This window comes from Parus major, chromosome 3 (assembly GCF_001522545.3).
Source record: "Parus major isolate Abel chromosome 3, Parus_major1.1, whole genome shotgun sequence".
Classification (NCBI taxonomy): Eukaryota; Metazoa; Chordata; class Aves; order Passeriformes; family Paridae; genus Parus; species Parus major.
In genome coordinates this window covers 28,147,278-28,164,724 of record NC_031770.1, presented here as the reverse complement: position 1 = coordinate 28,164,724, position 17,447 = coordinate 28,147,278, and the positions used below count along the sequence as shown (strand labels likewise).

Sequence of the window (17,447 nt, the reverse complement as noted above, 5' to 3'; positions counted from 1 at the left end):
CTGTACTTTCTTCTTCAGAAGTGCAGTATTTGGAACAATAATCACAGACTTCTTTTGGTGGGAACGTGAAAAAGGAATTTTCTTATGTTTCTTTTGAGTGGTTAGAGGAAGTCTTGCATATGACTTAATTTTCTTTTTTGCTTTTTTCCCAGATCTCACACATGTTCTCATTTCCACCATTTCTCATGCATGTTACCAACTTTTGATGTTTTTGCCTTGTTTTGGGTTTTTTTTTTCCTCTTTAGCTTCTAGCAGCAAAGTGTTCTAGAATCCTTTAAGTCCATTTCATTTGTGTTTTTGTTTTTATCTGTAATGCTTCCCCTGCAGCAGCCACTCCTCATTCTAGTCAATCTGCCATTGCCAGCAGCATGGGAAAGCATAGCTGTGAAGGAATACAAGCTTAGTCCAGGTGAGGAAATTAATCTTTCTATCCAGTGAAAGACATCAAGGCATGAGAGAATGTGTCATCTGTGAGTTGTTTCATTTATGTAATAGTGAAAAATCTGGGCTTTATTTCAGACCCAATGCTGTCTTGCTCCTTGTCTTCTTCTCCAACCTAGCAAAGTTTGGGTGCATTTTAAATGCAGGATGTACAGGCTCAGCATTTTGTTGTTCTGCTCTGATTTTAGGGAACCTAAATGTTTAGAGAAACTCCTGTTTGCCTCTTCTTGTGTGTCAGGAAGAAAGTTGTGTCTTGGGCCCAAAAAGAAAATGGGATAAAAATCAAATTGATGAAATCTTCATTAATGGCATTCAGTAAGAAAATTGTCTTCTGTGCTTATACAGCTTTTGAGTATCTCTACTGGCCCTAACACTGGTGACATGGGGCCTGATCCAAGCTCATTCATGTCAAAAGAAGCTTTTCTCTCCTGCAGACTGAAATTAAATTGTCATTCACCAGCAAAATCTGAGTGATAGTTTATTTTAGGGTGAGACATAGTTTAATATTCTAGCATGTTAAAGGTATTTGGTGTTATACTCCAGACTTGAAAAGCTTCCAACAAAGTTCCACTAACAAAAAAAAAAGACAATATATTGAAGAGGGAAAAAGGAGGGAAAATGTCTGCTTGGGTGCTTCTTAAATTAACATAAAATAAGTAGGGCAAGGCCACCAGGGACTTCTTTTTAACTCATTATAAGGGCTACATTTGAAATTAAGGTTATGAACCCCAAGCAAGAGACAGTGCACCATTGATCCCAGCTGGCAGCTTCTGAAAGAAACTGGTGTTTGTGCCTCAGAGGATGCTGTACGCCCTCTCTGAGAAGGACTGGTGGTGCTAGAGCACCTGCTCAGCCCTTGTCTTTGGCTTTTATTCATGAAAATGTTTTTTTTCCCTCCTCTTACCAAATGGAAACGTCAAAGTTTCAAAAGTTTCTGGAAATAAGAATGTGGAAAGTGGTCACACAATGTCTCTTAAATTAAGCACAGCAAAAGTATTGCTTTCTGGATTCTATTTAATTGAAATGTCCCTGCCCTTTCATTGGGCGTCTTCATTTTGTGTCCTACACTACTGTGTACTGTAATTAGGTGCTGTTTTTACTTCCAGAGGCAATTCCATTTCAGCAATAACTGATATGCCTCTTGTTTTTTAGACTCATTTATCTAGTTAAGTTTTAATAGTATTTATTTAGGAGTGCTATTTAAAAATAGCCCCTATGGTACTACAGTCAAGCCTGTAGTACATGAATCCCAGTCACCAAGAACAGCACTATTTGCCCTACTGTGCATTGGGAAAACATTTTTCAGTTTGAGGACTGGAAGAAGTGCAGTTTGCTTTGTAAAAAGATAGGAATAAGTAAAGAGAATTGGAGTAGGGTATTAAAAGAGGCAAAAACAATAGGAATGAGCAAAAGTTTCACTGCAAAAAGTGTGAAGAGGTTACCTGAAGAGTTGAAGTTGAGACAAAAAGCAGGGAAACTACTGTCCTAACAGTGACAGGTCCCCAGTTGTCCAAAGGCCCCTTGCTTTTCTGCATTTCTTTCTGTCTATCTGCCTATCTGCTCACTTTCTGCAATTTTCTCACAAGGCTGCATGGCAAAATTCAGAGAGAAGCTCTGTTCTAGTACTGCTGTCTTCTCCCAGCAGCAGTATTTTGGAAGGTATGACACTGAGTGAGTCCTCTGTTATCTCCTCCTTCCCATGAGTGAGTTCCCAGCTGTATCCTTCTGTTCCTACCAGTTGCAGTGTCTGATCTGCTTAAGTTTGTAAATTGCTTTGATATTCTTCAAGATAAAAGGTTTTTCTTAAGTGAGATCATTATTGCCTTGTACATTTCTCCACTCCCTTTACTCAGTTCAAGCTTCTCATCTTGATTTGGGGTCCAGCACAGAACGCAACACTCCCAACTCATGGCAACACAAAGCTTACACACAAATTTCAGCTTCCAATCCTTGAGTTGTTTGACACCTCTTAGAGTACTTCAGAGCTGAAGGTTTAATATATATTTTCCTGAGCTAATGCCAAAATGCTTAGCACTTGCCACACTGAGATCGTACTTCTGCATTTGCATCTGACTTCATGTTATTTTGAGTGCTTCAGGAGTCTGTGGAGTTCTTTTCCTCCCACTTCTGAAGTACTTACTCATTCTAGGAAGCATTCCAGCTACAACGTTGTTCTGAGATTCTACACTGGGTTCTCATAGCCATACTTTGTTCGTGTTCTTGTGGTTAAACTGTACGTCTGTCAGGGAAGGGCTTTGACTCCTCTGTGGTTTGTGAACTTACAAAAGGGAACCCTGACAAGAGTTCAGAGGGTTCTCTGTTCAAAGGTTCATAGGCAGTAACACAGTGTTTGGGCAGGAGAAATTTATTTCCGTTCAGCTGCAAGTCTGGTTGTTGTCTCCATATTCTATAGTTCAACTGGCTAGTAGGAGAGTTTTTCACTGTATGGTATCTATGTTTTTATTTCCAATGTCATTTACATTCCAGTGAAATTTCCCTCTTTCCTATGAAAGTGACATCATCTTAAACCTGTGTTTATGATATTGCAGTAATTTCCATGGCAGTAGACTATGATATCATCAGTGGAGGATTATGCCTTTCCTATGTGTGTTAGCAATTAAAAATTATGGTTTGTGAGATAAAGCTAGTATTTACCAAGCTTTTCGTTTTAGTGCATGTGAGGCTGGGAAACAATTGCTCAATCCTCTAGAGAGTTCACTTGGGTAATGGAGTAAATGAATCTAGAAACATTTTGTTCCTTGCAGGTGATATGTTTTTGGGGTATATTTTAGTAATGAGAGAAGAAAATCAGCTACTCCATCTTGTGTTCTCTCACCTGGCCAAGAACACTTGTCTGAAACCCAGTGACACTCCTTATAGTTTTGTTATTAAGAGATAGTTAAATGTTTGCCTTAAAGATGCAAAATTTTCTGCTCTCACTAGAATGTAGTTTTTCACCTTTGGAGGTCAGTAAGCTATTAGACACTACCCACAAAAGTAAAATAATGTGATCATCAGCCTTTTCATGTTTTTAGTGGGTGCCCTATTTGCAAGCTATCAGTAGCTGAATCTGTGTTGAACCTTCCTGAGGGTGTACATGCTTTCTCATGGGCTGATGACAGCATAGGCCAGTTTCAACACCATAATGGCAAAAGAAAATTCATCCATTTAAGATACAAAGTCCAGTGTAAAACAGTTGCTAATGGTGCAAGATGAGAGTGGTGGATTCAAAACATAATTTATTTCATGCCTTCAAATACTTAAGAATTTTTAAGCCAAGGAAGTAGACTTTCCTCAAGAAGAGTGTGAAAAGAAAGGGAAAAGACATTAGATGAATGTTTATAGCAAAAGGACATCATCAACCTGGGTATTGCAACATGAGACAAAATTAATAGTAATTTTTTGGTAATGTCGTTTAATTTCAGAAACACACAACATCTCTGCACATTTCAGCCTGTTTTCCCACCTAACACAACTGAACTCTAATAAAATATCTCTTTCAACTATGACCATTTGGGAAAAAATGTCAAAATGGTATGCTCTAAGTACACACAAACTTGCATGTGTCCAGTTACACAGGAAGTCTAGGATGTGAAAGGGTTCTTCCTGAAATTCTTACCTTTTGAGTGACTACCACAGAAAGAAATTCCTTTTCCCATTGTCATTCACTGAAATGGAACCAGGCTGAAATAAAAGGATATACAAAATTATTGTATGCATTTTTGGGAAACTAAAATTACTAATGCTATGACCAACCTGATTCTTATTTGCTGATGATACAGTCAGGTGACGTTGCAGCAACCTCCTGAGCATCATCTTTCCCATTATTCTGCATTCCTTCTGAGGCTTCATCTGTCTGTGGAAAACGCAGAGTTGATAACTCTGTTGGAAGAAAATGGAAAGTCAGGAAGTAAAATAATTATGATCAGGGAAGAGAACGTTGGGATGAAAGTTTATTTACCAATTGTCCAATATCACGGTAAAAAGGGGTTTGTATTAATTTGTGCTACAAAAAGATGTCATTTTATCTCAGTAATGCTCTGTAATATTTGGCCATTGTTTTACATTATAGCACAGAGTGAACTATTGCCTTTTAATCTCTGTAGGATTGTTACCAGCTGAGCAGTTCCAAGTAGATAGCATGCAAAGCAGTGATACAGTGGGCACTAGCAGTGTCAGTACTGCAGGGTATTCCTTGGGCATCTGCTGTATTCCATGATACACATTGAATATTACGTTGTGTTATGAAAGTATCTATAATTTCTAGCCCAAATAAATACTTTTTCTGTGTAACTTCCACAGTTTTTTAATGGTTTGGTTATTGTCCTACTATTACTGGAAACTGTTTTTGACCATTTAAAATAAAATGTCGCTTGCCTTTTCAGTCTGGAGGTGTCTGGTGTGCAAGATTCACAACAATCAAATGGGAAGTTGTCTAAAGAAACTCTTTTGAAAATATTTTTCACAATAGGCAGGTGTTAGGCACTAGATTTTAGCACCCAACTCCAAGAATATTGTATTTTCTCCCCCTTTGTCATACACAGAATGTTATGATTAATATTCCATTCTGTCTTGTTAATGAATTACTTGCAGGCTGTACTGTTAATGGAAATAAAAATTTTCCTCAATGCATTTCTAGACATAAATATCTTTGGGTGAATTTTAGTACTCTTGACAGTAAAGAGCTGCTGGCACAAATCAAAAGCTGCAATAAAAGTCATACAGAGTCAATGGCAACAAATTTGTGTAAAAAAATTCTGGGCAGTCATATATATTATGTTGCCTCTAGGAGCTGTCTGAGTTGTTTTTTCCATAGGAGCTTACCACTAAGGTTTTGTTTGCTTGTTTTATATGGCTCCAGTTGTTAGCTCCTATATCAAGCTACAGTAATTTATTTGATGCTGACATCCAGGTTCCCTTGAATCATATACTCCAAGGCTGAAGAAAATATAAAATTGTTTTTCAGTAGTATGTTGCCAAAGTAGGTGCAGCTTTTTAGAACACGTTGATCTTTGTGACTACTAATTATAAAATAAGAAGATGGTAATGTTCCCAAATATATCAATGTGCTCTCTTCTGTATTTTACTCTCTCTTCTTTCCATTTCTGAATTTAGTCCTTTGTTCCTCCTTTTTCTCCTGTGCGACATTAATATCATGTCATTGTTGAACCATGAAATTTCCCCTAATTTGCTTTCACCTCTTCTTGTTATCCTTACATATCATGTTCTTAGTGTACTTCTCTTCTGTACTGCTCTTTCCCTGTCTATCATCTTTCAAAAATAACTTCTACATCCAAAGAATAATTACTTTTTTGTTAATTTATTCCATCCATCACTTGCTATATTTCCTCTGTTCTTTCAGATCCCTGTTTATACAAAATGCATAAACCTTCATAGTATAAACAGCAGAAAGGAAAAAAAAAACATTGGTCAGAGCCGAAAATAAAGCATAAGCAGATCAAGTTCAGTACTCATGTGGGAAGACTGGCATTTTTTATGTTCTCAGTAGCAATGAGATTGAATTTTTATTCCTTTTTCTAATAGTCTGATCCTGCTAGTATTATTAATTTGGAATATCCTGTTAGTATTGTTCAATCATTTTAAAAATTAGTTTTCATTTTTCTTTTTCCCATAAAGGACCAAATGAAAAATGACCTGTTGGAAAAAAGTAATTGTTGGTTTTGCTGGAATTCGTATTACTCCATGTACAGGCAGCAAAATAGTGCAGATTTTTCTTCAGATTTTATTCTTTGTTGCTCTTTAAATTCTGCTTAAATGGAGGCACAGGAGTTGTCTATTGGTAATCATCAGAAGCTAGGGTTGTACAGGATTGCACTTTTCCTGTCTGATATTTAAGGATCTACCTCTCCCAAGAGAGCTTAAATTGTGAAAAAGGTAAAGGGACTTACCTAGAGGGGATTCCTGCCTGCCACAGCAGAGTTAATCTTGGCCATTGAAGGTTACCCATGCACACTCCCCCCACATCCTGCTCATTCTCATCTTTGCCCCACAAGCCTTAATGTTACTGTAAACCCAGATTTTAGTTAATGCCTTTATAATTAGATGGAACTTCAGAGAACACTTTTTTTTTTTTTAAATCAGTGAATCAACAGTAAGACAGTTGCAAAGTAAAAACTTGAGAAAAAATTATCCTGAAGTGGCTGGGCAATTGAACTTGATGATGGTTGTAGGTCCCTTCCAACTGAACTATTCTATTCTAATCTATTCCCATATAATAAATATACATACATTTAAATATATTTATTGCTTTCATTATCTATGATGCATTGAATAAATGTATGTAAACGATGTCTCACTTTGGTTATACTTTCCGTATGTGACCTGTATAGATTCAGCAGGAAGTGCTGCACTGACAAACTTGATAAAAATACCATATTTGTCAAAATTGCTGTCCTGGCTATAAGCTTTTAGAACAACATCTTATTGAAGAAAATTATAAGTACTTGGACCACACTGTACTTTGGCTTGATGACTCTGTAGTGAAAACACATCTATGATGTTACTCCTAATAATATTATTTATAAAACACAATATGCTTGTGTGCAAAATGCCAATACTTAATGATGTGTGGGGGTTATTTTTATTTTTTACCTGAAAAAAACTGACAGCAAGATTTTGTATGGTAGGTGTCCTGTTTTCTGTATGATACTAAAGCAGAAGTGCAGTTTACTTTGTTGATTTACCAGGATATAGAAAATAATGATGACAAGAACAAGGACCCTGAGGGCTATCTAAAGAACCATATTATTTCCACTTTGTTCACTGTTGTCTGATAAATCCTTTTTTAAGAGGTATAGAAAAGATTAATGTTCACATGTCTTATTTGTCTTATTCTGTCCTTGGAAATGTAAAGACCACCCTTTGCTTGGGTTGCAAAGGTTGTTTTGTTTTGTGTTCTTTTCTGCTTTAGCACTGGTATTTCATCATGATATAATGTTCAGCACAGGAACTGTAGGCAGCCTGCTTCAGAGATGGTCTATTCTAACATTACTGTCAGATTGCATTGAAAATAATTATGTAACTGCCATTCTAAAGATAATGTAATCAAGAGGCATCAATGAAGAACAATGTGGGAGGCAAATAAAGCTAGAGTAGCAATTCTGAAAATTTCCACGATCTTTCTTAAATATAAAACAGATGTTTGGTAAGAATTATGGAATGTTTGCTGAGACTTAAATATCTAAAGATTGATTTATTTGAGTTTTTAAATCTCTTTAGAACTTCAGCTTCAGAATTAAACATTCCACAGATTATGAATTCATCAGTGTTTTGCCACCTTTTACCCAGATTTAACTGCTAGTGAGTTGAGGAAATTTTACAGGTGTGTTGTTCCATAAGAAAACTTTTTGGTAATTAGTCAAAAAAATAATTTCTTTGTGTTCAAGTTTTCATATTTGTAACATAATTTAGGAATTCTTTGTATTTGTAGTACCATAATTTCACTGAAATGCAGTACAGTGTACTACCATAAATGCTTCAGGGCATTCATCTGGATGCCTTTCTATTTGTTTCATCTTTTAATATCTAGGAGGGTAAAATCTGATTCTGCATAAAGGGTCAACAAAATTCTTCATTGAAGTTCTTGAAGAGCTGTGGACAGCTAATTCTATGTGTTACAAATTTTGGGTTTTTTTCAGTTGAAGTGTGATTGTACATATAAGAAGATATAACCCTTGTGTCCCTCCTACATGTAGTCACAGCCATTCATTTAATTTTCTCCCTTGCTAGAGATTTTTCTACAGTTGTTCCATTTCAGCTGTTTACTCACTCAATAATGAGATCTACAAACCAGTTTGTCTTTATATATATATATTAATGTTATATATAAACATTATATAAACAGTTTGTATATTTATATGTTTATATATATATTTCTGTTTCATAAAACACATGTTTTCCCTGATGGCAAAACTCATTGAAAAGATTCCTGCTGCTTTCTACCAATCCACCATTCACTTGTTTGTGTTGTGGTGACAAATGTTTTTTGATGTAAAATCAAACAGACTTCAAAAAAGCCCTCTGATGGTGTAAAGTTTTTGCATCTCACTGTACTGGAGAGAGACTCCTCTGTAAGTATCTATTATTGTGCTGACACCAGCTTGGGTAGTGCTTCTACAGTGTTCATCACTGTGGGCTACAGAGAGAACCCAGACCATAAAACATCGAAGCAATAGGCAAGTGTTTGAATTGTCTGAAAAGTTTTGAGGTTTTTTTTAAAGAAAACCTTGTCATGTTCAGGAACATTGAAGAAAAAAAAATAGAGATTTTCTATGGTTTTTAAGTTTCTCTCAGTCATTACAGGTCCTAAGGAAGTCTACAAACCTAGAACCAGATTACCCCATGCTTAAACCACAGTATATTTAAGTAAATTCCTGAGGTAATCATTTTAGAAATCTTGAAAGTTTCTACCACCCAGTAAGATATTTCAGTGGATGATTAAAAGAAGTGAAAGCATAAATGAGTCAAGAAAATCAGAGTTTGAAAAGAGTGTGGTCTTTTTGTCTCTGTGCTATGGATATTTTCCCACAGCACATGTTCAAATCTTCAAAATAAAACTAGACAAAATAGACCAAGGCTAAACGCAAAATGTTAAGCTAGATCCAAAAGAGGTCTGAGACTTTTTCACCACAATGTTGTGTTATATTAGAGGCAAGAAATATTCTCTCCCTTGTATTTGTTCAGTTGTGAGAATCAAGAAAGGCCAGTAAATTGTATGTACTACACAGTGGCTAGTTACACCTACTCTAGTCTCACTGGGATTTTCCCCATTCTAGGGAATTCCCAGAAGGGGAGAAAGCAAGTTTGTTCAGTAATTCAAAGAGAACATAATCAAAGCTAAATTTTAGAGCTTTACATTATATTACTTTTTATTAAGTCAGTTTTAAATTCAGTATTTCTGCTGCTATTTTTGTACCCATGGTCATCTTCACCTTCCTTCATGAATTTGAAAAATCTGAATGTTTCTTTTGATACTATTTAAATGACAGTCATTTTAGGCATTTTTGGTGATATTTAATCTAATGTAGAAAATCTCTTCCCCTCTGAGTTGTCTGATGAGAATATTGTTGGGGCTTTTTTAGAGAAAAATATTCATATGCTTTTCTGTTTTCCTTTCTCATTCTCTGAAGTGTACTGATATTCTCTCCTTTTCAATATATCTAATATCCAATATCTATATCTAATGAGCTAAATATACTGTACTACTTAAGCAAACCTTAGTAACAGAGCATTAAGGATATTCAACACAAAGTAGTATCAAGTCCAAGTTCCAGCTTTGGCTCAGGGCAGTCTAGCTGTACTGCTGCCGGCAGAGGCTCTCATGCTCCTCCCTTCACAGGCCCACCTTGGCTGCTGGACAGTGCATTGGAGCAATTCATTGATCCAAATGAAAATGACCCTTTGAATAAAAATGTTTTGAATTAGGAACCTCTATAAGCAATAAAAACAATGCTAGAGAAATAGTGAGGAAATGCTGCTGAGAAGAGGGCATGGCTTCACATCAGTTTAAGACAACAGTAATAATACCTCTTTTTAGTTTTCATGTGTTGAAAACAATGAACAAACAGTGGTTAGGTGTGAAGAATCAGAAGTAAACCATGATTAATTTCAGAATTAATTTATGCAAATTCTGCTTAATATACATCTCTCCCTTTCTCCTTCTTCATAATTTATATCTCTATATATGATCCAGTCACTGCTTAGAAGGGAACTTTTTGAGAAAACCCAGAATATTGGGAAAGCTACATTAATGACTTGGTGCCTTTTGCTTTCACCTCTGATTCAGTGCTTCAACAATGTAGTAAAGGGTTCTGTTCTGGCTTTAATGCCATCTCTCCAGAGGGATGTCTGTCGTTAAATACAAATACTAATCAGCTCTAGCCTCTAAGGGAACTTGTGGCACACACTGGAAGAGAGCGTTGAAGTTAGTGCAGTGGTAGTATTCTTATGTATATGCTTTTTTTCATCCCAAACTTCTGAAACATAAGTGTATGTAAGGTTCTTCATTTGTCACAAACAAATGTGGGCAGCATTCCAGTGTGCTTTACAAGTATTGTGTTGTAAAAACTCAGTGGAAATTATGAGTGATTATATTCCTTGCTTGTAATGTCCAAAGTAATTCAAGATGTTTCAGTCTGAACTTTCCTCATAAATACGATTCAGTCGTACTGTGCACAATTTGCGAAATGTACAGTAATTTTATTTTACTTAGAATCTATTGGGAGTTTTCAAGTTCAGTTTCTGATTGTTCATAAGACATAAGAGCATCCTTTGCACCATTTATCCTCTCAAAGGAGAGCAGAATTTTTCATGTAAGCAACGAGGAGTCTGTTAAATAGTAACTTATATTGGGTTTTTCAGGTCAGTGTTTTCAAATTACGTCAAAAGTTGTAAATGGCTTTGCAAAACATTTTATGTAACAATTCTGAAAAGCTCATGTGACATTTTTTCTAATTAACTTATTTAGCCTAGTTTTGGAGTAACATTAGCTATTTCATCACTTTTAGGCTATTTTGGGTATTCTTTGTGACACCATGAATAAGCCAAGAATTTTTAGGGTTTCTTAATCATACAGATTAGTCATCACTGCTTGCTCATAACAGAAGCCTGAAATGCTCATTAAAATTGTCTGATGTGAATCAAAATTTAGTATAGTTGCAGAATTAAATTATGAGAGAATACCACTATATTAGCAAAAAAATCAGGATACTGGTTTCAGTGAAAGTTAAAACTGCATATGTAGATTAGTACTCCAAATTTGTTTTGTATGGAAAATAAGAATGGGCTTCTGGAGTGAAGAACTGGTCTGAAATAGTTGGCAATTATGCCTAAAATGAAATATAGTGAAGGGTTTATTTGTAGAGAGCTATAGGAAGTTGCTGCATATTCTTTCTTGGTCTGTTTTAGCTTACTTTAAAAATTGACTGCTTGTAAATCACTCTTGCACTTGATCCTTTGCCCTTTGCCTTGTACCTTTCCATCAAAACAATAAAAAAGGTCATTTCCCTGTCTTCCACAAGCTGATTCCCACTGGCAGCTGTTATGCCATGCTACTTGGAGCACTTGGACCGAAATTCTCATCTCACCAAGCCTGTTTTCAAACCAGTGAAATTATGATGCTTCCACTGGAGTCTCATGTTGATGCTAACATAAAAGAGAGAAGAATTAAGTCATAGTCTGGCCACTGTTAAAACAACAATATTTATGGTTGAACATACTTTGAATGAACTCTGAGCAGTGCTATTAGGATATGTGTTCTGGAATCACGAAAATTGGTAATCATTTTTTTAAAATACATTGACTTTTTGTGGAAACAAATTCTATTTAGAATAAGATATAATCTTAAAAAAAACAACAAACAAATGAGCCTGAGGAAGAAAAATTAATTGAGAATTGATGCCATTTTTATACTGCAGAATTTAAATGAGAAGACAGTGGATTAAGCTGATCTCTATTTTTTGTTTTACCCCTGGCTTCTTGACTGACCCAAGGCATGAAAAGTGAAAATGCCTTGACTAAGTTCCATACCCACAAAACAGGAATAATGATGTTGTTCTGCTTTGTAAGGTGTAGTGAGATGTGTGGTTGAAAGGAACTATACAAAAGCTGCTATTTGTTCTTATTACCCAGGCTGGGTGAAACATCCGTCCTTACTGAATGGCACCTGATTGTAGATGTGTATGCGCAGTAGTACCCTGGCAGTAGCTGAAGAGGAGCTTCCTCAGCTGAGTTTTGTGGCCTTCATTCTCTGGTCCACAACCATCTCTGCTTTTGTTTCCAGTGGTGAAAATGGTGATAAATTACAGACATTACCATTAAGGAGTATTGTCTACATATTACTATTTATCTATATTCTTTATTGTTGCACCTTGTTCCTTGAGAGCATACAGTTGGAATGTAGTTCATTGTTGGAAACAGTTTTCTGCATGCTGCTGTAGGAGACGCTTTCTGGGGACGGTCAGAGACACGGCAAAGACCTCTATAATCGAGTTAGGTGTTAGAAGTTTATTTCAGGGCGTGGGGTAGAGAGAGAGAGAGAGCCTGCTATGAGCCAACAGATAGAGCTCAAGGCGGGCTCAGGGAGAACAATACAAAAGAGGGTAAGATACGAATACATGAGTTTAAGACTTAAGATTGCTACGAAAGAGAGTTACAGAACATAACAGAAGTGAGAGAGCCGGGAAGAAGAGATAAAGGAGAGCAGGAAAGAGCAGCAAGAGAACGTAGTAAGAGAAACAAGAGAAAACAAAAGAACTAAGAGCTAAGAGAGACCAAGAGTTACCAAGAGTTACCAAGAGAGACTAAGAGAGACTAAGAGAGGAGTTAAGAGAGACTAAGAGCGTGAACTTTCTTTTACAATTACTTATATAATCTATACATATGAATATTCTATTTTTTCACTGACCAATCTTTATAAGTATACTAATACAGTAACATTTGTGTGCAACCTATAGAAATCGCTATTTTTGCATATTTTTAGTTATCTCAGGGTCCTTCAGACCTTTCCTTATAAGGCTAGGATGAGGGGTCTCAGCTTGGTTTTATTGCAGGAAAGAATGTGTTCTGGCATACCAGCCCGGTTTCTTTGAATTATTCAAACCGTGCTATCATTTGTATTTCTTCTTTAGCCTTTCTGGCTACAAAGTCATATTTATAATTTCTTCCTAATTCTACTTTCCCAACATGCTGCTGTGGGCAAATAGTTTTAACTCAGCTGTGTTAGGAGCTAAGCAATCCTTTCCATATATATATATATTTATATTTATATATAAGGTAATAAGTGTATTTTTTAAAAAAAAACTCTTGTTTTTTTGTTGAAAATGGTTCAAACATTTCATAACAAAATGTTCCTGGCTCTGAATCTCTGGAAATGAGTGCTATGAGCTGTGACTTTTCTGGGATTTATGTGTGGCCACCCACACAAAAGAAACTTGGTGAATGTGTATGCTATCCTCACACTAAAATTGGGCATGCTGTATTAGTCTCTGTATGTGAGTCTGCATCCCTACCTGCATCTCTCTGGAAACTATAATTCCTGATGAAGCATGGACCTGTAATAACTCCTTCAAAGCCAAAATCTTACTTTCTGGGAGTTTGGAACTTGTTTGACTTTGCTAGTTTCATTTTAGGTTTTCTTGACTTTCTAATGATCATAAACCTTTGGACTGAAGAAATTGAAAATTGGAGAGAAAAATGTTTGCTTTTCCCTGAGAATTTTCAGTAAATTAGGTTGTACTCTGTCATTAGTTCTGAATGATTCTGCAAACACCCGTATGCCCCAGAAGGTGCAGCATAAGCTCAAAAAGTAATATACACATATTCTTCATATTCTTTCAAAAAACAATCTGTAGTGATTGCATGGTGCAGAAGCATAGAACCATAGAATATCCAGGTTTGAAAAGAACTTTAAAGATCATCCATTCACAACCTCTTCTGCCATGAGCAGGGACACTTCCCATTAGACACAGGCCTTATCCAACCTGGCCTTGAACATTGCCAGGGCTGAGGCATCCACAACCTCCCTGGGTAACTTGTTCCAGTCTCTCATCACCCCAACGATGAATAATTTCTCCTAATGTCTAATCTTTTATTCTGAATTAGAAGGCTGAAAATTTTCAAAGAGTCACATAATGGTTGAAGTTAGAGGGGACCTCAGTGGATCGTCTGTTCCATGTTCCTTGCTCAAGCAGGGTCATCCTAGAGCACATGGCACATTTCATCCAAGCAGTTCTTGAATATCTCCAGTAAGGGAGATTTTTTGGGCTCAGTCACCCACTCAATGAAGAAGTTCTTCCACATCTTCAGGTGGAACTTTCTGTGCATATTGCCTCTTGTCCTGCTGCTCAGCACCACTGAGCAGAGCGTGGCTCCTTCCTCTTGACACTCTCCCTTCAGATACTGAAAGACATGGATGAGGTTCCCTCTCTGTCATCTTCTCTCAAGGCTGAACAGACCCAGCTCCCTCAGACTGTCCTCATACATGAGATGTTTCAGCCCCTTAATCATCTTTCTTACCCTCAGCTGGACCTCCTCCAGGGCCTCCATGGCTCTCTTGTACTGAGGAGCCCAGAACTCAGTTTTTGAATTTTGAAGCTGCTGTGAGGTTTATTGGTAAAATGATGTTATAAATTGACAAACATAGCTAAAGTTAATCTCTTCATCATTAGGATAGATTCTTCTGCATTCTTTCAGGCTCCCATTCCCCATGCTCCCTTTCTGTCCTGCAGACTTCTGGAAACTGCCTGAGGTAACTGTTGTTAACTGAGCAGATTGTTAATACATCATAGAATGCCTTCTCTTTCCATGTGTTGTGAACTTGTTTGTAGCGTATGCAGTTTTAACATTACATTTTTAGGCCTTGTGCCTGGAATTCATGGCTTGAGAAGGCAGAAATTTTGATTGTCTGAGTGTTGGAAATGCATCTTTGGATTATGTATTTTAATAGAAATGACAAATGTCAGGTCAGGTAGCCTTTGCATTCTGGGAAATTCTACCCTACAGTCTCGGTGGTGTCTTTTATTCCTTTCAACTTTTATTTGAGATAGCAAAGCATCTGGTAGGGTTAACAAAACTGCAGTTTTGTTTTGTTTTTTTCCAATATAGAAATTAAACCAGAATACACTCCTGATGGCTTTCAGCTTGTATTAGTGCATCTGGTTCTGGGCATGCAGAAGGATGTAAATGTAATTGGACTGCATTCAAAGAAAAAACAAAATGCTGAGAAGTTGTAAAGCTTGATTTGTAAGAGAAAAATTTAGAAAAATGTTAAATACAAACAATGTGCCTGCATGACAGCAGAAGAGAAGCAGGTTTTGGTAACGATTACAATTCTTAGGCATGTGAACACCGACAGAATGAAAAATTACTTAAGGGTAGTTTAAGGAGGTATAATTGGATGTAATGGAATTAAATGAACTATATGTAAACTTGAGCCTAATGTTACAGTAAAAAAACTCTGTGAACAGTGAGACCTATAGATTTATAGTTTATCTGTATTGACTTAACACTGGGGAATCCCAGTCAGGGATCAGGTACAACTTCTGTAGAAACATGAACCAAAGAAATGCAGTCCCTCTCTTGAGGGGACAAGAAACTTGTCTGGGTGGCATATAAGGAATTAACTTAAACTAATGGGATGTGGAGTAGAACCCTAAAAGGTTTTTTGAGTATTTTTCAGTCTTGTTGGCTGACTGTTGAGCCATTTAGGATTATAACAATGTACCTCTTATTTTGAAGATGCTTGTTATTTTCAGTCACTAATGTGTGTAAATATTGCTTTAAATTGGAATAGCCTTACTACGCGATTGCCAAAAGCTGGAGAAACTATCCTTGGACATAAGTTTTTTGTTGGTTTTGGTGGGAAAGGAGCCAATCAGTGTGTCCAGTCTGCTCGACTTGGGGCCAAGACCTCGCTGATCTGCAAGGTAAGCACTGACTTGCTCTTCAGTGACAGCTGAATTGAATGTTCACGCAAATTCCAGTAAACCTTTTGGTCACTTAACAAAATATTTTGGTATGTTTTTGGCTTTTTAAAATCTCTCTCTAATTTTCCTTTCTTTTTCTTATTTCAGCTATAAATTTAAGCATGGAGGAACCTGTTTAAGAACACTGCCAGAACCAAAGACTAGTTGGCTACAGATCTGACAGAAATTGCATGTAGAGAAGGATTGCAAAACTTAGGTTGACATACCATGGAAAAGACAATTGGGTAGAGTTAGACATGTTCAAATTTTAAGAAATCTTGATTAAGCCCTCCTCTTTATGTTTCCCCTGTTACAGCAATCAGCACTTCATTGATAGCATTCAGGTGCTAGGAGTTCTGGTCGCTCTGAAATTAACTTTGTAGATGATTAAAAATCAGACACTGACAAGCCAGTGACAAATCTGAGAAGGAATTTAAAAGTGCTTTGAGTGTTGAATTATTATATCATTACTTGAGGTTAAGATAAGGTGATCATATCCAAATTCTAGCACCTTTGTGTGCTATGGCATATTTTTGCCTACTTTTTTGAGATGTCTGGTATACTACAACTCTAAAGACTTGCTTACAGACCATTGGGCTGATTCAATTTGGCAGGTGCTATATTCTTACAATGCTTTTCTTTGATTTTTGTCATTAAACATTATAAGTTTTGAGTGTTCATTACTATGGTTAAGATCAAATGTTTTCTCTCTGTAGTCTTTATTGTCTATTTTGTGCTAACTGTAGATGAAACTTCAAATTGACTGGACATACTTCGTTTTTTGCCACAGCTGGGGAGGATGCTAAATTTGTAGGATCATTTTCTGTCAAGGATTTTTTGAGAAGTACTGTAAATGTCTCAAAGAAGCCTTCCTCACTGTTCTTTCAATTCAATCTAATATTTAGATGAAACAACGTTAGCTATAAATTTAAATTACACCTGAAAGCATTTCTGTGAATTATTATCACTAGTTGTTCTACAGTGTGGAGTTGGTTAATTTTTTACAATGTTTGTACTTCTCTCATATTGTGTATATTTGATCATCTTTGCATTCAAGAACAATCATATTCAAGTAAAAAAAGAACTGGCAGTGAATTCCTTTCTGATATTTCCTGCTAAATGTTGAAGGATTTTTGTCCATTGCAAGTGCAAATTTTGGTTCATTTTTTCTAATGGTCTACCCTTTGCTCAGTGCAATGGAAACATACACATTCATAATAAAATGTAGTAGCTACTACATTTACTAAGTACTTTGCAAAAACGTATTTCTGTTCTTTCAGTAAAACCCAGCCTCTCCTCTCCTCTCCTCTCCTCTCCTCTCCTCTCCTCTCCTCTCCTCTCCTCTCCTCTCCTCTCCTCTCCTCTCCTCTCCTCCCCTCCCCTCCCCTCTCCTCCCCTCCCCTCTCCTCCCCTCCCCCCTCCTCTCCTCTCCTCGAGTCTCCTCTCCTCGAGTCTCCTCTCCTCTCCTCGAGTCTCCTCTCCTCGAGTCTCCTCTCCTCGAGTCTCCTCTCCTCTCCTCTCCTC

The 17,447-nt window shown here is 36.7% G+C and overlaps 1 protein-coding gene across 1 annotated transcript in view; it reads left to right on the top strand.

Annotated features, from left to right (window-relative positions):
• RBKS (ribokinase) overlaps positions 1-17,447 on the top strand; it is a 70,586-nt gene that overhangs the window by 4,589 nt on the left and 48,550 nt on the right. The window contains exon 2 of the mRNA XM_015620720.2: positions 15,752-15,884. Coding sequence (XP_015476206.1) covers positions 15,752-15,884 — 133 coding nt within the window. The remainder of the gene's footprint in view (positions 1-15,751; positions 15,885-17,447) is intronic.